Source organism: Pseudopipra pipra, chromosome W (assembly GCF_036250125.1).
Source record: "Pseudopipra pipra isolate bDixPip1 chromosome W, bDixPip1.hap1, whole genome shotgun sequence".
Classification (NCBI taxonomy): Eukaryota; Metazoa; Chordata; class Aves; order Passeriformes; family Pipridae; genus Pseudopipra; species Pseudopipra pipra.
Window position 1 is genome coordinate 2,268,599 of NC_087580.1, and position 22,234 is coordinate 2,290,832.

Below are 22,234 nucleotides of genomic sequence, written 5' to 3' on the forward strand. Positions count from 1 at the left end.
AGCGCAGCCTCTGAAGGGTTCCTTTGGCAGTCCCAGTTCAGGGTCAGCCCATGGTTGTACCCTGGGGGCAGATGAAATTAATTGGAAATGAACCCATAAGAGTCCAGGTGCTTTGCTAAGAGTCTCCCTGATAGAAGTGGCAGTGAAACCCTCAGCGTCTTGGGGGCCAGAAAAGCTGTGACCTGGCTCAGTTACAGCCCTGAGCAGGCTTTTACTCCTCAGGCCGTGTGGCTCAGGGAAGGTGTGGGAGCTCTGTCAGAGGATGACGAGCCCTTTGCCACCAGCACGGGGGGAGGTCCAGTGGCTTCCACCTGGTGGACGTGCCATGTGGGTTCCTGTGCCCAAGAACCATGTGGTTCCATGTGGTTCCGTGGGGTTCCATGTGACCCCATGTCACAAAGGGGTAGAGATGTGGCACCCATCCGGTATCCTGAGGAGCGCGCCAACGAAAATCAGTTGGACAGAGTTGGCCTTCGGGATAACTCAGCTCCTTCCTTTGCTACTTGTGTGCCTGCCTTTTTTGGATGGTTTATTGTTGACTGACCATTTCTCCTCAACTTTCCTCCTCTTTCAAAGGTAATGCTTTGACTTTTGGCCCAGATCATAGAGCAGGGTATATGGGATAAAAGTATAGGCTGATTTATACCTTCCTAGCTGTAGGCTGAGCTGTTACAACTTTTAGAGGCTGGCCAGGTATGACCTAGGCTAGAATTCCAGTTTGCTGATTCTTGGTTTTTTTTCCATAGCCTAGGATAGGTAAGCAGGGAGGTGACTGTAGTCTGAGGGGATGGGCTCAGCCCACCTTGATTGCTGTGGGAGGGAGGGAGGCAGAAAAAGGAGAGCAGCAAAGGCAGCAGTTAAAGTAGTGGCTGAAAGACGGTCACTCCTAGGAGGTGGGAAAGCCAGAGGGCTCTGTTGCTGAAGCAGTGTCAGGAGAGCAGCAGGGCCTCTTCAGAGAAGGTAACGTACATGGGAGCATTTCAAAAGGGCCTTTGAACCCGCTGTGAGTTGGTGCCCCGCGCCTGATCATAAGGGCGTGAGCTGCAGCTCAGCAGCAGTTACGAGCACCACTGAAAGACTTGGTGGGGGATGCCGTTCTGCGTTTATTTAGAGTTTTGATACTTTCGGTGAGCTACAGTAATTTCTTTGCAACTAGGTGACGGGATTGGTGCTGTTCTCTTTCTGGAGACAAAGACATCCTTGGTCATCTAAAGCATTGCACTCTCTTCCTGAGAGAGGCAATGGCCACAGCAGGGAACGACTCCTGTGAGTAATAGCTTCACCAGCAGGTTTGGACTTTGTGAACTGCCACAGACAACTGACATGGCTGGGGGTCAAATCCCAGAATGATGTGCTCCCAACCTAGAGTGATCTCTGGGATGTTTCCTGAGAGCAGTCAAACTGACCCCCGTGTTTACAATTAGACCCAGGAAAACACCTTTTGTCGCTCCTCTGACACTAGGTACAAGACTTTGAAAGCTGCCATTGCTCGTAGAGAGGTCTGCCATCCTTTGGGTTACCTTCTGTGCTCAGTATTTCCTTGTTTTCAACAAGTTACAATCAGGAAAAGGGATGGCTTCACTGATAACCCAGTCTAGAACTCTACTGAGAAAGGAAGGTAGCCTGCGGCCCAGAAACCAGATTGTGGGTTTGTTGGACTCTCAGCAACGTAAACAGGGGAATGGATTTTTCCAAAACAGTAAATTTAAATGGCACTGTTTAAGCTTCCCCTGATGTTGTTGGGTTGGCAGTTGAAGCAGATGGTCCTGAGTGCTCCTGTAGAGACCTCACTGTTTAAATATGCCTTTGTGCCTCATTTCATCTCTTTCCAAATGGAATTTCCCTGCAGTCATTGCCGAGGGAATGACTCCGCCACAAAGGATCCTCTTTCCCCCGGAGAAGATTTGCATGGTCTGGCAGCAAAGACAGAGTGCTGGAGCAGGACTCCGCAATGTGGGCAACACATGCTTCCTTAATGCTGTCCTGCAATGCCTGACATACACCCCGCCACTGGCCAACTATCTGCTCTCCCGGGAGCACAGCCAGGCCTGTGAGTACTCTTAGGGACATCTCCCTGTGAATCTGTTCATCAAATCCCAAGGATTCCCAGAACCTGAAATTTGATTTAGGAGAAAAGCAGCCCTTTGTCAGCCCCAGAACTTGTGTTCTTTGTACACTCAGGAGCCACCTGTCCTATCCAGCTGTCTTATTCTTCATGAAGGCACATCTTTCTAGCTCTGGGTCTCTATTCCTGCAAGTTAAAACCTCAGTTTAGCATTCCTCTGAAGAACATTTTCTATGCACTAAAACGTCCCGTGCTTGTTGAAACACTGGGAGGAGTGGCATATTGCACTGGAGTGGGAGTGGAAGAAGAGGAGTATTCCACCAGTAGGGATATTTTGCTAACCAGAGGACCTTCTCTCCCTCCCTCCTCAGGTCGCCAACAAGGCTTCTGCATGATGTGCATCATGGAAGCGCATGTTAACAAGGTCCTGCGTTCAGTCAGTGCCATCCTGCCTTTGGCTGTTCTCAGGGCTTTCAGATGTATGTGATTTCAGGTTCTTTGAGAGGTTTTCTTCCCTTCCTGTAGGAGACAACTACTAACTTCCTGTTTCTTAGTCATAGGAGAACATTTTCAGCTTGGCAGGGAGGAAGATGCCCATGACTTCTTATGCTGTACTGTCAATGCCATGCAGAGAGCTTGTCTGAGTGCAAGCAACGAGTAAGCACAAGCAAGTTACCTTTACAAAGTTCTGAGCCCTTTGGACTCCTTGATGTGGCCTCATCAAGGAAAACCTACAGCCGGGGCTTGGAGGAAGTAATGCTCTGTCTTACGACTTGTTTCCAGCTTGGACATATCATCTCAATCTACTACCATTGTCCATCAAATATTTGGAGGCTTTCTGAGATCCAGAGGTATGTTTCTACAACAGCTGCTCTCCTTGGCACTGCCTGTGCCCTTCTGTCTGCCTGTGCCCAACAGCTGGCCCTGGGACTAGCAGGACAGGTACAATGAGCACAAAGCAGTACCATCGTTCAGCTCACCATTGCTCGGCATTTTGATTTTTCCTTCCAGTCATCTGCTTCAGCTGCAAAGCCATTTCTGATTCCTATGAGGCCTTCCTGGATGTCCCCTTGGATATCAAAGTAAGAGGTTTTGCAGTTGTGCTTCAAGACATGGCAAGGCTTTTCAGAGTCCACACATTTGTCCTGAAAGCATATACTGTGAACACAAGAGGTCTTGGTCGTGGATGGGAAGGGGAACGGATGTTGTCCTCCTGCAGAGGCCATGGCACTGGTCTCTCTGTAGGTGCTGGCTTGAAGCTGGACAAGCAGCCATTCTGCGCTCTGCACCCTTGACATAGCCTCATCCTTCTTTCCTTTGCCCTCCTTCAACACCTGTCTGGCTTCCAGGCTGATGGGTTGGATTGTTTTCACTACTGATGTGTTGAGGAAAATCTTAGATGATGCAGGACATATTCTGCATCAGGCCTGCTTGCACAATCCGGCCTGCGTGCCGGACGGCAGGGACCTGTGTTCTCCAGCAGCAGATGTGTGTCCTTGAGCAGCAGATATCAGAAAGCTGCATAGAGGAAAACAAAGAAGGAGGTTGTTATCCAGGATGTGAGAAACCAGAAGATGGGGGGGCCTGAAAATGTGCCTTGACTAGTAGAGCCAATAAAGTTACAGATATAGTGTGTGAAAGTGAATGTAACCAATAGAAAGTTAGAACAGAGCGTGTGAACCCTGTAGGACCCTTGATAATGTGTGTATTTTTGGAATAAAGTTAGAGCATTGCCTGTACCTCTATGAGGATGTGTCTCTGACTCTCGAGCTCGTTTTTTGCATCTTCTCCTTTTATCTGGCGCCCGAAAAGGTGATAAAAAGCGCGAAACGGTAGAAGAATGCGGTTAGCCGGTTGATCTCCTTGCGGTGAGACGCGGTCGGAGACGCGAGAGGCTGAGCCGGTTGATCTCCTTGCGGTGAGACGCGGTGGGAGACGTGAGAGGCTGATAGAAGCTGGACAGAGGCGTTTCGGTCGTGGGCCAGTCGGCGCGAACCGAGGTAGGAAGGGTCGCTACCTTCCCCCTGTCATTTGCTGCAAGCATGGAATCGGAGTTTGCTGCAGCTAAAAAACTGCTGTTAGCTATCCTTGCTAAGCAAGGTGAAACAGTAGCTGAGAAGGTGTTTGACAAGCTTATTGCTTGGACCTGTGAAAACGGTTTCTTTAAAGTGCCCCCTCTCCTTTTCGCCTTTGAGGAATGGCGGGGTTTGGGAGATAGACTTTGGGACTTGAAAACCCTCGCTGCTACTACGAAACTTCTCGGCCGTGTAGTCATCCTGCTGAAGGGGGGAGTGCGTCGCGGCCTGGCACACACTGCCCCGACCGAACCGTGTGAATTCGAACCGTGGCCGCCGCCACCCCGTGCAGAATCGTGGTGCAGACGAACACCAGAGAGACGCTATGACCGGAAGACTCTCACGGCGTAGCAGAGTAGGGCGAGGCAGCACCGCGGGGGTAAAGCAGGAGTACCCGAGAGCCGGCAGGAGAGCAGCCCGGCCGCAGCGGTGCAAGAAAAAAAAAAAAAAAAAAAAAAAAAAAAAAAAAACACACACAAAAAAACCCCAACAACAAACCAGGAGCGGCCCCAGAGGGAAACAGGGATGGAGCAACCCCGGAAAAGTATCACTTCTTGTTGAGAAGGGGAGCAGGCTAGAAGGCTGCTTTCCCGTGTTTCTGTTAACTCTCGTGTTGACTCTGTTGTCTGTCCGGTGTGTCGTTGTGCGCTCACGGTGTCGTTAAAAGCGAAATCTCTCTCTTTAGTCCTTCTACTCACTCGTAGGTAACTTAAACCCAAAGACTTGCGTTTACCTGCAAGCTAGTCTGCAGACAGTTTTAGGGAATTTTTCCGGGAAATGAGTATTTGTACGAAAATCTTAGTGAAATGCCTTATTCTTAGCTGTATTTTACCCCTATAAAACCTTTCTGAAAAAACATCGTATTCAGAAAACAAACAAACAGAAAACAAACAAACAAAAAAAAAGCAGGGTTTTGACAAAAAGGATAAAAAGCCCTCTTGCAAAACTTTGCCTTTGCCTTAGCAGAGAAAGAGATAAGGTGTTAGTGGCTCACACAATAGAGATAGTTTGTTGCCGAGCAACTGAGTAGGAGACCTCCTCTGGCCGAACTCAAAAAAAAAAAAAAAAAAAAAAAAAAAAAAAAAAGGGGGGGTGTAGAACCCTCCTGCTTTACAGAGGCTGCAACTTTGCAATCTTCTGATTGGGGAAAATTTGAAATTCTTTTGTGAAAATTGTTTAATAGTCTAGGCTCTATTTTGCAGAAATTCCACAGATTCATTCTGTAATCCGAACCCGTGAGATTAAACACTCCTGTTCATCTATTCCAATTTGGAGATTACATCTACATTCAACAGTAGGATGCTGACCCCCTGTATGCTGACTGCAAAGAGATTATGATTACCTGCAACCACGGCATAGCATGCAAGTGACCCTGGCTGACCCAATGAAGCAGGAACAGCTAGAGCCTATTCTGATCTCTTCACTAAAGATGGATATGGTTGCAAAGATATTATTGTCTACCCTTTTACTATTAGTCCTTTATTGTAGATATTCTATGTTGTTTTCCTTGTTTTTCATCAATATGCTGCTTAACTTGTTCAACAATGGCATGGTCCAACCACAGACCATGCGGTGGGAATGTATTTGTGCTTAATTGGATGATGCAAGCGCTGATAGATGGGAACTTCATCCCTGACACAATCATCTTGGTATAACTTGAGATTAATTGGTATTTTGCTATTAGTTGACAACTCTCCAAAAACATTTGACAGAAACAGTGAAAAAGAAGATGATGTTAAGACAGACCCCTGAGATACAGCACGCCACAGGCAAATCATATAAAGACCTGTCCTTGCACGGGACACTAAGCTCAAAGTCAACAAAGCTAAGCTTTTTATTTGTGCAACAACTAACCTAACAGTTTAATTTCAGTACAAAAAAAAAAAAAAAAAAAAAAAAAGGGGGGGGAGAGTGAGGAAAGATAAGTTCATGAAATGGTCTTGCTGACTGTTACTTGAGGTTGCTTGCCTAAATAGCCAGAATTGTTTTAAACATGGTGGAGAAGAGGAGCTTTTGAAGTTTTTGTAGTGACTATTGACAAGTTCTCTTTGAAGTCCAAAAGCCCATTTGCATAGAGAAGTGTGTGTTTTGCTTTAAAAATATGAGTATATATTTATCTTTAAACTATAAGAATGTTTGTATGTATTTGGGTTTTGAATTGAACGTGAAGCAGAAATATGTTTATGTTTTCCAAGTTATACTTTCATAAAAACAAGAAATGCATAATTAGATCTTACTCAGATGAGGGCAAAACACAAGAATGATAATTTCTCAGTTCACAACCAGAAAACACAGCAAAATACAACTCAAAAGTATGTTTGTGTGAGAGCATGAAGTGATGGCCATCGCGCATGAAAGTTGTGTGAATGTATGCATATGAATGTATGAATATATGATTATTAATATATTCTGGTTTTGCTCACAAATGCGTAAACCATATTACCTTACATATGCATAAGCACCTTTGGATAAAGAGTGGGAGGCACATAACCCTGAGTTAAATGAAGTTTCATTTGCAAAATAAAAGTTCTCAAGAACCACATGGAACAAAGAGATGAACCAAGCAAAAGACCATCAGTCAGGCCTGGATTGTGCAAAAGAAAAAGGGGGAATTGTTGAGGAAAATCTTAGATGATGCAGGACATATTCTGCATCAGGCCTGCTTGCACAATCCGGCCTGCGTGCCGGACGGCAGGGACCTGTGTTCTCCAGCAGCAGATGTGTGTCCTTGAGCAGCAGATATCAGAAAGCTGCATAGAGGAAAACAAAGAAGGAGGTTGTTATCCAGGATGTGAGAAACCAGAAGATGGGGGGGCCTGAAAATGTGCCTTGACTAGTAGAGCCAATAAAGTTACAGATATAGTGTGTGAAAGTGAATGTAACCAATAGAAAGTTAGAACAGAGCGTGTGAACCCTGTAGGACCCTTGATAATGTGTGTATTTTTGGAATAAAGTTAGAGCATTGCCTGTACCTCTATGAGGATGTGTCTCTGACTCTCGAGCTCGTTTTTTGCATCTTCTCCTTTTACTGATGACCCTACATAACATCAGTAGCTCAATGGCAGGTGATAGAGAGAGGGAGCTCTTGATTGCCCCTGAGAACCTCTGGGACAGGGGAAATGTTCAGCACCACACTCTCTTTCTGGCTCCTTCTGGATACAGCTTGCAGATTCATGGTGGGTCTCCTCAGCATCAGCTACAGGGGTTTTCTTGTCAGCTCTTGGAAAATGTTTGGGCCAGGGCATTTGCTGTAGCTCAGTGCACCGATTTCTCAATTCTCCAGGCAGCCTCATCCCTCACTGCAGCTCTGGAGGACTTTGTAACACCGGAGCACCTGGATGGGGAAAACTGCTTTAAATGTAGCAAGTAAGATGATTACTAACAACATATTAACACGAGACTCTGTGTGAGGGGGCTACAAGTCATTGAGCAGAAGTCATCTTCTCCTGGAAGTTTACTGCACACTGATGAGACACAGTTTTGTTTGTCTGGTTTTTTGGGGAGGGGGGTTGGGGTTTTTTCTTTGTTTGTTTGTTTGTTTGTTTGTTTGAAATATGGCACCGAATTGCCTTAAAATAGCATAAGGATGCACGAGACAAGAAAGGTTGTCTGACTGCCTTGGTGGAAGATAGGGTGCATTTCAGCGCTGTGCTCTGTGCTTGGTTTCAAGGTGTGAGAAGAATGTTGCCGCCACTAAGAGGTTCACTGTCCACTGTGCACCCAAGGTTCTCACTGTGTGTCTGAAGAGGTTTGACTGCTTCACTGGTGGCAAGATCAGCAAGGTGTGTACACTATTGGTGTGCAGCTTTCTCTTCAAGAAGCAGATTTCCTAAAGCAGTATGCTTGTCACAAGCTGCTTGTGTTGGGTTTTTTGGGGTCCCTTCTGGGGAGTGGAAAGTTCCTGTGGGAAGACAGGCAAGCACTGTGCTCTGATAGGGCTGCTTTGACTGAGAAGGGTTTCCTGCCACCCAAACGATGTTATGTTGCTTTATGGAAAACCAAGTGCTCATGAGCCCCAGAGATGGATTGATACCCCTGGACTGGCCCCTGCACTTGGTAGGCTATTTCATGTCACAGACCAGGGTCATGTCTGAGCCCTCTTGGTCTCTCCATAGGTTGTAGGGTATCCGGAGTACTTGGATCTTCGCCCATACATGTCTCAGGCAGATGGAGAAGCACTCCTCTACTCCTTATATGCTGTCCTGGTGCACAGTGGTGTCAGCTGTCATGGAGGACACTATTTCTGCTACACAAAGGTAACAGAGCAACTTCCTTCCCAATGGGGAAAAATGTGTACTGGGGAAGATAAACTTTCCTGTCAGTGTTACTGACAGCCAAAGTTTTGGGGCAGAAGGCCTCCTTAGTGGCTGGACTGCATTTGTTTTGACATGCTCTCGGTTTGGCAGTTTCCTACCTGTGTTTTTGGAGAGAAACCATGGAGAGATCCTTGCCTTTTTTTTACAGGCCAGCAATGGATTGTGGTACCGGATGGACGATGAATCTGTGCAGCTGTGTTCCATTGACACAGTTCTCAGGCAGCAAGCCTACCTGCTGTTCTATGCCAGGTAATAACCAGGATTCAAATATGTTCAGAATACATTTCCTTTGCCTCATTTGCAGTTGTGCTTCTCACCTTCCGGAGTGTTTTTCTCATCAAATGAAATTACTACCTGCATCATTCAGTGCTGTCAAATCTGAACTACTCCGTGTCTGTCCTTTACTGGGCTTCAGGCTGCGGCCCGGATGGAATCTGCTACTTGCCTGGTCTCTGATGTTGACTCTTGTAGATAAGAGGACTTAAAGAGGACCTCCAGGAAAGATGGGGAGGCACCATTTGTCAGGGAATGTAGTGACAGGATGAAGGCTATCAGTTTTCAGCTAACAGAGGGCAGGTTTACCTTAGATATTGGGAAGGAATTCTTTGCTGTAAGGGTGCTGAGACACTGGCACAGGTTGCCACAGCATCTGTGGGGGCCCCATCCCTGGAAGTGTTCAAGGCCAGGTTGGACAGGGCTTGGAGAAACCTTGGAATAGTGGAGGGTGTTCCTGCCCACCACAGCGGGGTGGAACAAGATAAAGTTAAAGGTCCCTTGCAACCCAAACAAGTCTGTGAATTTAGGAAATGGAGGCTGTGGGAGGTATAGAGATGAGGTTTTTGTTGGGACAGAGGCAAACTTGGTGGGAAGACCCTAGCTGAGTTTCCCATTAGTGTCCTTGGTTAAGTCTTCTCTCTGTCATAGAAGCCTCTCTGAGAAAATGACTGAACCCCAGAGGAGGTTGCAACAACAGCTCTAAACTGAGATCACTCTTTTGTTTTTCTCCAGATGCTCCGATCTGAGAATTGGAGAAAGGCCTTCTTCCTCACTGGCACCATCACATGCCCCTTCCTTCCTCAGTCAGTGTGTGGCCAGCAGCAAGCAGGCGGGCTCTGTTGGACCACAGGCTCTGACTGGTAGGACTAAGGTAACGTTGGGGTCATGGGTCAGGGCATCAGAGGAAGAGTGGATTTCTTTCTGGGATCTCAGCATTTCTCTTTTGCCCCTCACACACCGCACCTTTCTTCACAGCCACAACGCTGTTCCCTCTCAAAGCATCCCACCTGGATCCATCCCTTTTGTGCGCCTCTGGCCTTTTGGTCTTAGTAGCCCTCCAAAAGAGCCTTTTGGAGGCCCCAAACTGTCCTGTCCCAGAACTTGTAGGGGTTCCCCACTGCTCTGATCCTTTCAGGAGAAAAGGGCAGGAACTCTCCACAGCTCTCTTGGCAGGGCATGAAGGACACTGGCAGGGAGCGGTCCCGGAGCAGATTCCCTCTGTGGGGCAGGGATCTCCGCAGCTGGTCTGGGGACACCACAGACTATGAGGACGCTTCAGAGAGAAGAACTGGTCCTCCAAGTCGTGACCGTGGTCCTAGGGATAGCACAGCTGCAAGGCCTTCCAAGAGGATCTGCCGGTGGGCTCCCGCTCCCAGGGCTGCTCAGGAGCAAACCTTGCTGAGGCAGAGGGAGCCAAGCAGATCCGTGCGGGGAACTTACAACCTTGGCAGCCGGTTTGTGCAGTACACAGACTGTGACCGCTCACTGCGGAAGAGAAAGAGGGAGAGAACAAGTCCTGCACGTTGTGACCAAGTCTTAGTGAATACTGCAGTTCCAGGGCCCTCCAAAGCCAGCTCCAAGCAGGCTCTCATGCTCCGGGCTGCTCGGGAGCAAACCCGACAGAGGCAGAGAGAGCAGAGAAGATCAACATGGCGGGGCTGTGATTGCCACAGCCAGTTTGGGCAGCACACAGACTACCGCCCTTCAGAGAAGAAGAGGAGGGTTTCCACGCCCCAGAGATTCACGTCAGACAAGCATTCAGGGCACTCTGGCAATGATGGCGTTGGATTATGGCCCTGGCTCAAGCAGAACGGAAGACTAGCACTGCGTTTATTAGCCAAGGCATCCTTGTTTTCGATACGCCTTCTCAGACCTGAGTGAATGATTTAGCTAAGTAGATGATAGTTACAATAATATAGAAATATTATTAGAAATATAGAAATATATATAGAAATATAGAATATATATAGAGAGAAATATATATAGAAATATAGAATATATATAGAAATATATATAGAAATATAGAAATATATACAGAAATATAATATAGAAATATAGAAATATATATAGAAATATAATATGGAAATATATAGAGAAGTAATACTTTATTATACATTGTTACATGTTATATATATTCAGCAATAGATAGTAATGTTATAATAAATGTTATTAAAATAATAAAATAATAAATACTAAAATACTGTAATCAGAATTATTTATTCCATGTTGTAGATAATTATAGCTGGAAACATAGTGCAGTATTTGGAAGCAGTGTTGAAGCAATTATATTAAAGCTAAGAAAACAAATATTAAGTAGAGATTGATGGTACCCCTGCCAAGGGCCATGGGCAAATCGCTTTCTCTCAGGCTCAAGGAGTAACCTTGATGGCTGTCCCCACTCAAGGGAGGAATCCCCACACACACTCCAAGAGGGAGCTGTTAGAAGTCCCTCCCATTAAAATCTGGGAACAGGGCTTTTCTAGGGTAAAGTGACAGAGTGCCAGTCAAGTGTTGCTCAGGGAAGCTGTGCCAGCTGGAGCTGGATGCTCTGCCTAAGCAGGGATATAGCAGCTCCAGCTGTGTCTTGTTTATGACTTGTCAGTGATGGCTTGAGCAAGGATGGTCTGCTGATCACTGATAGGAGTGAGCAAGGAGGGTCTGCTGTTTTTAGTGTTGAAGAATGCTGAGACCAGCTTGGCCAAACTACCAGACCCACTACTGGAGCCCAAAATGTCAGGCAGGATAAATCAAACTCTCAAATACTATTTTTAGTACTAGGAAGCAGGTAATACTTTATTTCGTGGGGGATCACTCCTCTAAAGATGCGCGTGCAAGTTCAAAACTTTTCACAATTTACACATTTTATCAAACAAAGAAATTAATGTTCATGGGCTATAAATGGCATCATTCAGTTCATTAATTAGTATTCTATCTTAGTTATTGATTTCTTGCTTCTCATGCTATTAGTCCATGTTTTAGGTGCTTTCATTATTTCTCCCAGATAGACAGGGTTTCAGTACAATTGCCAAATTGTCTTTGTTAGTTCCTTCTTTGTCTCAGGGTTCTGCAAAATTTATGTCCTTTTGGTACATAAATTCTGTATTTCTTGTGTCCCATTTCAGCACTATCTCTCTTCCCCAGGTCTGAGATCATTGAAGCATATCAAGGTTGATTATAGTTTTTTTAACAAAACTCAAAGTTTCAGTAATTTTCCCGAGCTGCATTCCCACTATAGAAGCTTATGATAAAACCTTACTAAATGCTGGCTATAGTGGGGTATCACAGGGTGGAAAATAAGAGTACTTAAAAAAATTAATTAGGAAAGTTAAGTAAAATTACTGAGTAAGCCTGAAAACACATAATCTAAAGATGTATATGACTGATAGTCAATCACTTTATACAATAAAAGTCCAGTCCCACTTTTGCATACCAAGGACTTCTAGCATACCTCCCTAAGGTGTTTGAAGATCCTTCCTTTGAGTGGGGAAGCCCCTCAAGGTCACTCCTCAAGGCTGAGCAAAATAGATTTGCCCACGGTTGTTGGTAGGAGTGAGTAACATCGATCTCTAATAAGATCTAATCTCTTAATAACTGTTTTGCTAGCTTTAATAGAATTGCTTCAATATAATTGTTCGCTGACAAAGCTCCCCAGGAATGGGCTATGCCTTCTACTGGCAACATTCCATCCTGGGGCTCCAGGACTCCCTGGGCAGGTTGAAGGTCCGGATGCAGCCCAGTGCTGCGCTCAGCTCGGGCACCACTCTGGTGCGTGCTGCCCTCATGGAAGGCCCCATTCACTGGAGAAACAGGATCCCCATAGTCCCTCATCCTGGGCCTCCCCATCCCTGGCCTTACACCTTTGTGTCCAGGGCAGGCCCTGCTATGGAGAGCAGAGAGGCTCTGCTGCCACTCTGGGGGTGCCCACGAGCTGTGGAACAGCTCTAGTGGCCAAGTGCAGGGCTGAGCTCTCCATGGGACTGTGGCCTCAGGCAGATCCATTTTCCTTTCCTTGTCTCTTTTCCACTCATGTCCCAAGAGTGCAATTCAGGTATTAGTCAAGATATGATTTTCAAAGATCTTTAAAATCTGCTGCCTGTCCTTACTTTATCGTTAGTAAGTTTATTATAAGGTGTAGTGGTTTGGACTTTGATTTTCCCCAGAGGCTGAAAAGTGGTAGACCCCAAGGGGTGGAAACCTCTGGAAGTTTTGAAATTCTACCCAATGGGCGCTCCTGCAGAAATGTCAACATCTCACAAACTGACCGGAAGAGATGAGTTGTAGTTTTGGTTGTTGAAGAGGTGGCCATGTTGTAGAGCCACGAGGAAGGGGCTCTAAGCCCCTTGGGGCCTCTGGCCCCCTCCCAGCCCCTGGCTGGGGGGCTGCAGGGACCTGGAACAGCATAAAGCTGGGCTAGGTGCCTGTAGTTATGCCGGGAGAATGTTTTCTCCATGGGTGCAGAACAGCAGCAGGCACTGACCAGAGAAACGGTGACAGAGAGCCAGAGATAACGACCTGAACTGAACGAGCAGCAGAAGAAACATGCAGCACTGCAGAGAAGACTCCTGGAAGACAGAGCCGGGAGAGAGCCAGGAGCTGAGAGACAGAGTTTGGGGTAAGACTGTACCAGCCCCTCAAACTCCTTTGAGACCTCCGAGAAAGGAGGAGTAGATGGACTCCTATTTAGGAGAAGAGTTTTAGACATGCGGCACCGGAGAGAGAGAGGAGCTGAGAAGCTCAAAGCGTCCCGGAGCTGGACTGGGACGGCCAGATGGAATGCGGGGGGAGTTGACCTTGGCTCCCCCCCCTTGCACTGCTGCCACGGTGGCAGCCTGAGAGACAGAGCACGGAGCTCTGCAAACGGGAATTTGAATCCCCTGAGGAAGGGACTTTCACAAAGATGCCCCGGCATTTCGTGATATGCCTGTGGTGATGCGAGTCTTGTCCCTGCTGGCAGTCCACAGGTGAGGCCTTCGCTTGGACCGAAGGAGAGCCGAGGGGCTTGGAGACCCCCTTGTGTATGTTGAACAGAGATCCCAGCCACAACAACCCAGTTACTGCTGCATGGAGGACAGAAGAGGAGCTACTGCTTAAGGACTGGAAGGGATCTGTCCTTCTTTCCCTCCTGGACTTTTATTTGGAGGGGAGAAGAGATCTGGTCCATTGTAAATACTATATGTCATGGTAGAGATAGTTTGTGATCATGTGTATAATGTGATATGGTATTTATTTGTACAGTCATTGTAATATATTCCCTTCCCCCCACTTTGTGTCTGGTGTGTTTTGTCTGGAAAAACCCATCTCACATTAGGTTGAGATGTGGGAGGGGGGATGGAACTAGGGAATTGGATTTTGGGGCTATCTCAAACCATGACATAAGGAAATTTCTACTGAAGAATCAAACCTAACTTTCTCACTACATGGGACAAGAATTAGATTTCCCATTTTATACTAATGCCCAGGACTTGGAAGAAAAAGGTTTCCTGGTTCTTATTTGCTCTGATGTTGATTTGGTTATCCACTAGTAGAAAGGAACAAACAGGCTGCCTACCTACTGTACTGCAGTAACTTATTTTACACCCCAGATATTTATGTCTATTTATTTATAAAAATCTGATGATACTCACTGCACTGGAAATATTTAGACCTGACAAAGCAAGGCAATGACATTCAATATTTATCTATAAGAAATATCTCTAATATTCTGGGCCATTGATAAGACCTATGAATCTCTCCTGTAAACTGTTCCAAAACAAAAGAATACTGTAATTCTGTGCTTTATGAATGCATTTCCTTTCTGTTTCCTTCTCTCCAGAAAGTAGTGCACCAACAAACATTTCATGGCACTGAACATCTCCCTGTTCCTCAGGGTGTAGATCATGGGGGTGATAAGGGGAAAAACCATGGTGTGGAACACAGCCACTACTTTGCCCAGAGGCAACGTGTAGAAAGGCCAGCAGTAAATATATATATAGCTAGTACAAGCATAACAAAGACAATAATGATGTGGGTAGGGCAGGTAGTTGCTGCTTTGCTCTCCCCTCTGGAGATCGAGTGTTTTCAGGCAGATTAGTAGGACATTGTAGCAAATCAGCAGAAAAATGAAACATATAAAGATGACTAGGTCATTGTTGACAAACATAATAAACTCCAATATGTAAGTGTTGGTACATTCTAACTTAATCACTTGTGTAACATCACAAAAGAAATTGTTGAGTTCATTTGGGCCACAGAAGGGAAGATGAACAACAAATACAACCTGGATGAATTTGTGAATCCAACAGCCCATGCTGTCCCCACCAAGACCCAAAAGAGTGTTTTCCTCATTAAGGTTGCGTAATGAAGATAGCCACAAATAGAATAGCAATGGAACAGGCTAAGGTCTCACTGGTTAGGGGAGAATTTTGCAGAAAAACATCTGGGGGCATCCAAGTGGACAAAGTGAATATGAATGAGCAAAATGCCTTTGCAGAAAAGGGCAGCTGTATCCTGGGCCATGCTAGCAGCAGTGATGCCACCATGACAAGTGAAGGGATTCTTTCCTTTTATTCAATACTTCTGAGATCTCATCTGAAGCATGGGGTCCTGTTTTTCTGCTCCCTAGAACAAAGAAGATACTCCTATACTTGAGTGAGTGCAGAGGAAGGCCATAAAGATGGTGAGGAGCTGGTGCACAAAATGCACAAGGGAAGACTGAGAAAGGTGTGTTTTGCGGGTTTGAAAGGAAAAGGGTCAGGGAGATTTTATCACAGAATCACAGAATATGCTGAGTTGGAAGGGACCCACAAGAACTATTGATTGAGTCCAGCTCCTGGCCATGCACAGGACCATCCTGAAGAGTTGGACCATGTGTCTGAGAGTATCATCTAAATGCTTCTTGAGCTCTCTCAGGCTTTGGGCTGTGACCACTGCCCTGAGGAGCCTATTCCAGCATCCAACCACCCTCTGGGTGAAGAACCTCTTTCTGGTATCCAATCTAAACTTTCCCTGACAAACTTCAGGCCATTCCCTAGGCTCCCGTTACTAGTCCTCACAGAGAAGAGATCAGTGTCTAGCCCTCCTCTTCCCCTCCCGAGGAAGTTGTGACTGCAATGACATCTCCCCTCAGTCTCCTCTTCTCCAGCTGAACAGACCAAGTGCCCTCAGCTGCTCCTCACATGGCTTCCCCTCAAGGCCCTTCCCCATCCTCGATGCCCTCCTTTGGATGCTGTCAAATGGCTTGATGTCTTTTTTTTATTGTGGTGCCCAAAACTGCCCCAATATTGCAGGTGAGGCCATCCCAGGTCAGAGCAGAGTGGGACAATCCCCTCCCTGGACCAGCCAGTGATACCTGGCCTGATGCCCCCCAGGACACACGGTTGGCCCTCCTGGCTGCCAGAGCACTGTTGGCTCGTATTGAACTTGCCATCAACCAGGACCCTCAGGTCCCTTTCTGCAGCACTGCTTTCTCATTCCCCAGTCTCTCTGTGCATCCTGGGTTGCCCCATCCCTGCTGCAGAATCGATCACTTGCTGTTAAACATCATAGGGTTTGTGAAGTCCTCAAGTGAAGTCCCAGCCCTCTCATTTGCCAAGATCTCTCTGCAGGGCCTTTCTGCCTTAGAGGGAGTCAACAGCTCCTTCCAATTTTGTATCATCTGCAAACTTACTTAGTATCCCTTCCAGTCCTGCATCCAAGTTTATGAAGGTGTTTGTGCTGGTTTAAAGGTAAACTGGCAAGGGAAATGAACTCAACTCAAAAGAGATTATGTCAGAATAACAATTTAATAAAAATAATACAATAAATACAATTATACAGATGAACAATTGGTTTTAACCTACAAACCCCCCAGCACCCTGGGGCACGAACGGAGCGGTGTTCGTTGGGCCCCCCTGAGTCCAAAGTAAAAGGAGAGGGAAAAACCTGTTGGTGAGAGTGCTGGTCACAGTCCGGTCAAGGGTGGTGACCGCAGTCTGGTCGATAGTGGTGATCACAGTCCGGTCGAGAGTGGTGGTTGCAGTCTGGTCGAGGTTCTGGTCCTCCTTTGGATCCAACGAATGGTACCAGAAGTCCCAAGACCCCAATATTATATGCACTCAAGTTCAGGCAGGAATGCCCAGTACTTCCCCCAGGGTGGGGAGTTCCACAATGGGTGAGATATTTTTGGACTCCTTGGTGGCCCGTTAGCAGACATGACCCCTCCGGCTGGGTGTGGAGGTGCTAATGACTCCCTGGAGGGGAGTTAACATCACCCATAACTATAGCCTGAGGAGTCAGGTGTGCTCTGGGCAGCTGCTGCAAATGGTCTATTGTTAACAGTTTCTGGGAAATTACATGGAGGGTGTAGAATACACAGTGGATGTTACACCCACACAGTGATGAACTGGTCCTAGCTGTTCTAACGAGGACAGTGTTGAACAGCACTGGGCCTAAGATGGAGCCCTGTGGAACTCCACTATGGGTAGGTCACCAGTCTGATGTCACCCCGTTCACTATTACCCTCTGTGCTTCACCCATGAGCCAATTGCTTACTTATCATATGATGTGTTTATCCAGCTGTCGGCTGGACATTTTGCCCGGAAAGATCCTGTGAGAAACCGTATCAAAAGCTTTAGTGAAATCCAAAAAGATTACATCAGCTGGCTTCCCTTGGTCAACTAGGTGGGTTACCTTGTCCTAAAAGGTCAGAAGATTTGACAAGCATGACTCCATGCTGGCTGTGACTGATGACTGCATTGTCCTTCAGGTGTTTTTCAATACCTCCTAGCGTCCCAGTGTACAGGTTCCCAGAATCTGAAGTGATGCAATTTTATCTTTATTATCCTCTTCTTTATGGTGTAAACTCTACTAAATCACTTGAAATGATCCTTGACACAAATCTGTATCCTTGACACAACCTTTGTGTCTGTCTTATTGGGATCAAAATGAACTAGCAATTCCTGGTGCAAAACACCCTTGCATGCTTCTCCCATTTGAATGACTAATTCCACATCCACTGTCTTAGCTTAGCAAAGAAAAAGGGAAGAGTGAAGAGGTAAACTAGGATCCCATGAATCCTCCAAGTGAGTACATAGTAAAACCAGAAGGAAAAAAAAGGAAAAAAAGTTAAAGTTTTAGCCTCACTTTTAAAACTTTCATGTCTCAAATCAGCTTCCCTATGACCATCCATTTCCTTGACACTCAAGTAGTTCCTGTCATTCCACAGTCAACCTTTTTTTTTACACAAAAAGAGACATTGTTTTCTGTTTTCAATTCAGAAGCCTAAGATATACATATGTTGGTATAAATTCATTGTTTTGACTTCAAAAACAAACATACAGCAATGAAGATGTCTAAGTGATAGGTTGCCTCTTTCTATGGCAGAAATCTGGTTTAGAACAGATAAACTGTGTATTTGAAGCAAAGAGAAACCTTACCCCTTCAAACTTTCAAATAAACTTTCTTCACAAAATAGAGTTGAAGAGCTCATCTGGGAAATCTCTTCATCAGAACTCACCAGAAGATTAATGTCTTAAATATTTGCGTAGTACTTCTCATTAGGTCCATTGTCCCCTTCTCTGATAATTTCTTGCACTCATCCTAGTGTGTTTTTAGAAAAGCTACACAGAAATGTTTTCACGATATTCAGAGAATATAGTGAATTTCATCTTATCACAGGTAAATACATCTGCAAAGCAAAGAACTATTTCTGTATTGATGGACAGGACATAGAGGATACAGTAGCAGGTGATTCACGCGAGCTGGATGCCAAACCTATCTTAAAATGATATAAGAAAGAATCTGAAGAGAAACAACCTTTTTTTTTAAAGGCTGAATTACCTGGAGGATTGACTCAAAGCTGGAAGGTAGAGATTAATTTTTGGGTAAGTGCTGGCAAATCATATTGTCCTTCCAGCAGTACACACAATATCAAAGCTACTACTACATTTAATATAATTCATAAACATATTACATATTTCTATTTTTGACTTTTAATAGGCTTGTTTCACCTCTTTGTTCCTCAAGCTGTAAATCAAGGGGTTCATCATTGGAGACAACAGTGTGTAAGAAAGAGAAAACAATTTGCTACTGCTGCTTGAATAAAAGCTTTGAGTCTCAAGTAGGTCACAATGCCAGGTCCGTAAAACAGAGTGACCACGACTAGGTGAGAAAAGCAGGTAGAGAATGCTTTTCCCTTGCACTTCACTGATGGTATCTTGAAGATGGTGTGGAGAATCTGGATATATGACACAACTATGAATAAGAAGAGGACCATGATGAAAAGGACAGCTATTACGTAGGTGGTGATTTCATTTTTACAGGTGGCCACGCAAGCCAACTTAAGCAGAGGCAGCAGGTCACAGAAGAAGTGATTGATCCCATTGGGACCACAGCATGGAAGGGTAAAGACGAAAGTTGTCTGCACTAAGGCCACCAAGAGCCCGGTAAGCCAAGGCACAGCTGAAAGCAAGAAGCACGTGTTCCATCTCATCGTGGCCGTGTAGTGCAGAGGCTGGCACACGGCCACATAGCAGTCACAGGCCACGGCAGCCAGCAAACAGCATTCTGTCATCCCGAGGAGGGAGAAAGCATACATCTGTGTGGCACAGCCCCAAAAGATATGTTCTTCCTCTTTGTGAGAAAGTTCACTAGCGTCTTGGGGATGGTGGATGTGGTATAGCTAACCTCCAGGAAGGAAAAGTTCTTAAGGAAAAAATACGTGGGAGAGTGAAGGGCAGCATCTACCATAGTGATTGTGATGATGACGATGTTTCCCACCAAAGTACTGAGGTACATGGACAGTAACAGACAAAAGAGAGAGCCTTGGATCTCTGGGATGCTGGAGAAGGGTAAAAATTGGAGATAGGTCACCACAATGTGATTACTGCTGTCCATGTCCCTCAGGTGTCTTTTAACTGCAGAAGTCATTACATGTCCATTTTCTAGTTAATCTAAAGAAATACAAAATATTAAATTGAATCTTTATAGATGTTACTTTCCAATAGGACAAGATCCCAGAAAAGGAAGTGTTGTGTTTAGGTATTTTTAGTGCTAAGGACTGTTTAGTGGAGAAAAGCAAGGTGGTTTCCTTCACACAGCTTTTAATAAATAAGAACAGCTTTCCCAACCGAGTGTCCTTCACTTCTAGTCAATGAAAAGGAAGATACCTCTTTGTTATGATAGTAGAATACTTCACTCTTCCTACCTTTTGGGATGAGGATTATACTGTACTGCCCCACTTTTTGAAGTGGACTTTTGTCCCATTATCCAGTAGAGATCTGCAACTATAAACCCTTTGCCAAGCAAAGAAGGTTGGTCATTAAAACCCAGAAATTATGGATTTGTTGACAGAATGGGTGCTTGGCAATGAGTCCCTCTTGCTATCATTCTGTGAGTGGGGTTCATTCCAGGAAAGAATTACCTACTGAACACAGAAAATCCTGTATACTCTGCACAGTACCACACAAAACTACTAAATAATGTGGATTGCACCCCAGAAAATTGCATTTGTTCCAGGCATTCTTCAGGAGGAACAGCTTTTTTCAAGAATTAAACATTTCTTGTAATTGATCTTCTATTCCAATAAACCATTCACTTCATAGGCAGATAAGTCTCCCTTAAAGACAAGTCCTGTGTAGGTGGCAGAGAACAATAAGATGGGGAAGAAGAGACAGAAGAATGAATGAAATAAAGTAGCTCACCTGCCAATAGGAGAAGGCTGTGGTTAATATTTTTGGAAAAGCCACACTACAAACCTTAAGTATTTCTATCTGTCTATGTCCCCACCGAAAAATAATCTTTTGGATATTGACTGTTAGCAATTGTAGGAGTCAGTTATTTTTTTCTCGTTGTTTAGGTGTGACAGAGCCCTCTCTCTGCTTTTCCTGTTAGGTCCTGGAACAAACTAAAGAAAAACCTATGGAACACTTGCATATCTATTTTAATCTGTTATTTTTTTACCATTCATGGCATTAGGCCTGATCCTGCCTAAATTAAGGGATAAAAAATTGGTATGGAAACAAACCACATAGACCAAGCACAGGAAAAAAGCTTTAAAGGTTTTGCAGGAGGAAAGAACTTATGCATTGCTCATGTCTAACTCTGGTTTTATACTCTTTAATTAATGGTATGGGAAAGGTGTCCCCTGAGAGAACACATCATGCCAACTCAGATAGATCCTTCAGATTTCTCAGAAATTTTCCTCTCTGGATATTTCTGTCCTCTATGGATATTTCTGTCTTTATTTAGGTGAATCATGCTATGCTTCTGTTTAATTAAACAAAGATATAGCACTTTCTAGTTGTCACTTACTATGTCCAGAAGACACCTGCATCACATTAGGTGGTTCTTCCCTGAAAAATCACTTTCCCTTTGTTGCTTACAGAAGATGATTATAATGCAGAGGTCACTCTATAATCAATGACTAAAGACAAGAGTGGACGAAGACAGTTCTAAGGCCAGGTGAAATAGGATCAGTTTGAATGAGATATCGACGCTGTCAGTGTGGATATCCGTCAGTAATTCCGCTTTTAATCAAATATAAACCCCAGATTTCTCTAACTGGCTGAACTTTGGTCAAAAATTTCTGAACATTACGAGTGGAACTTTTCTGTACTCATTCAAATACACAACATCTATTAAAAAAAATCTAAGTTCATCACCTGGGCCCTGTTCTGATCAGGGGGCTGGGAAGGGGCCAGGAGGAACAGGGGGAGCTGTTCTCCATCATGTGACTTATCTGAAAAGCTACAGCACGTGTCTGTCAGAGTCAGACCTGGGGATAGTCAAATCTCGATGCAGATTTACTCTGATCCAAGTTTAACTGGAGCCTGTTTCAATGATAATGGCTGATTGAAATGACATCCTGCCAGTTAACAGGCTAAGTGCACACTGCTTTACCTCTGACTATGGAAGATGGACATTGTCTCTTTGGCATTTAAAGGGACATTGTGCTGAGATAGCCAATGCAGGGTTGCTAATGGATCTAAATAAGAAACCACATCATAAGACCACAACAAATGGCTAAATAAAAAAAAAAAATTTAATAAGATATAATAAAAATCAAGATGAGTAACGAACAAATCTTGTCCCTTACAGTCCTGGAAACCCTGCTCTCATGCAGAAGGGAATGAATTTTCCCACGGTGTGCTGCATAGATCCTGCCCATAGAGGTAGCTCTCCCATTTGATCATTCAATCTATTATATAATTCCATCATAATGAAACAACTTTATTCTTAAAGGTTGTTCTCATGAGAACTTGTTTCACTTCTGGACACAGGCCAGGCCACGCAGGTAGTGGTGTCACCAGTAAGAGGGGAAGCTGCCTGCTTACCATGAGCTGCTGAGTTTAACCTGTGACCAAGAGATGAGCACAGCCCAGACCTGAGGGTCATCCTGGATGTTCAGCACAGCAAAGCTTAGGCCTTTTCAGGTGAACTGCTACATGCATCACTACTCCTAAACACATAATGGTCTCCTGCTCAGGGTCAATATAAGCTGAAGTGATTTTAAATGAAGATCATGGGTCTGTGGACAGAGAGTATGG

The 22,234-nt window shown here is 45.0% G+C and overlaps 1 protein-coding gene across 1 annotated transcript; it reads right to left on the reverse strand.

Moving 5' to 3' along the window:
- Positions 1-18,679: 18,679 nt before the first annotated feature.
- LOC135405236 (olfactory receptor 10A4-like) lies at positions 18,680-19,626 on the reverse strand. The gene is given in 3 exon segments (XM_064639904.1): positions 18,680-18,801; positions 18,804-19,301; positions 19,304-19,626. Coding segments are annotated over 3 exon segments (933 nt in total). The 5' UTR covers positions 19,617-19,626.
- Between the last annotated feature and the right edge of the window lie 2,608 nt (positions 19,627-22,234).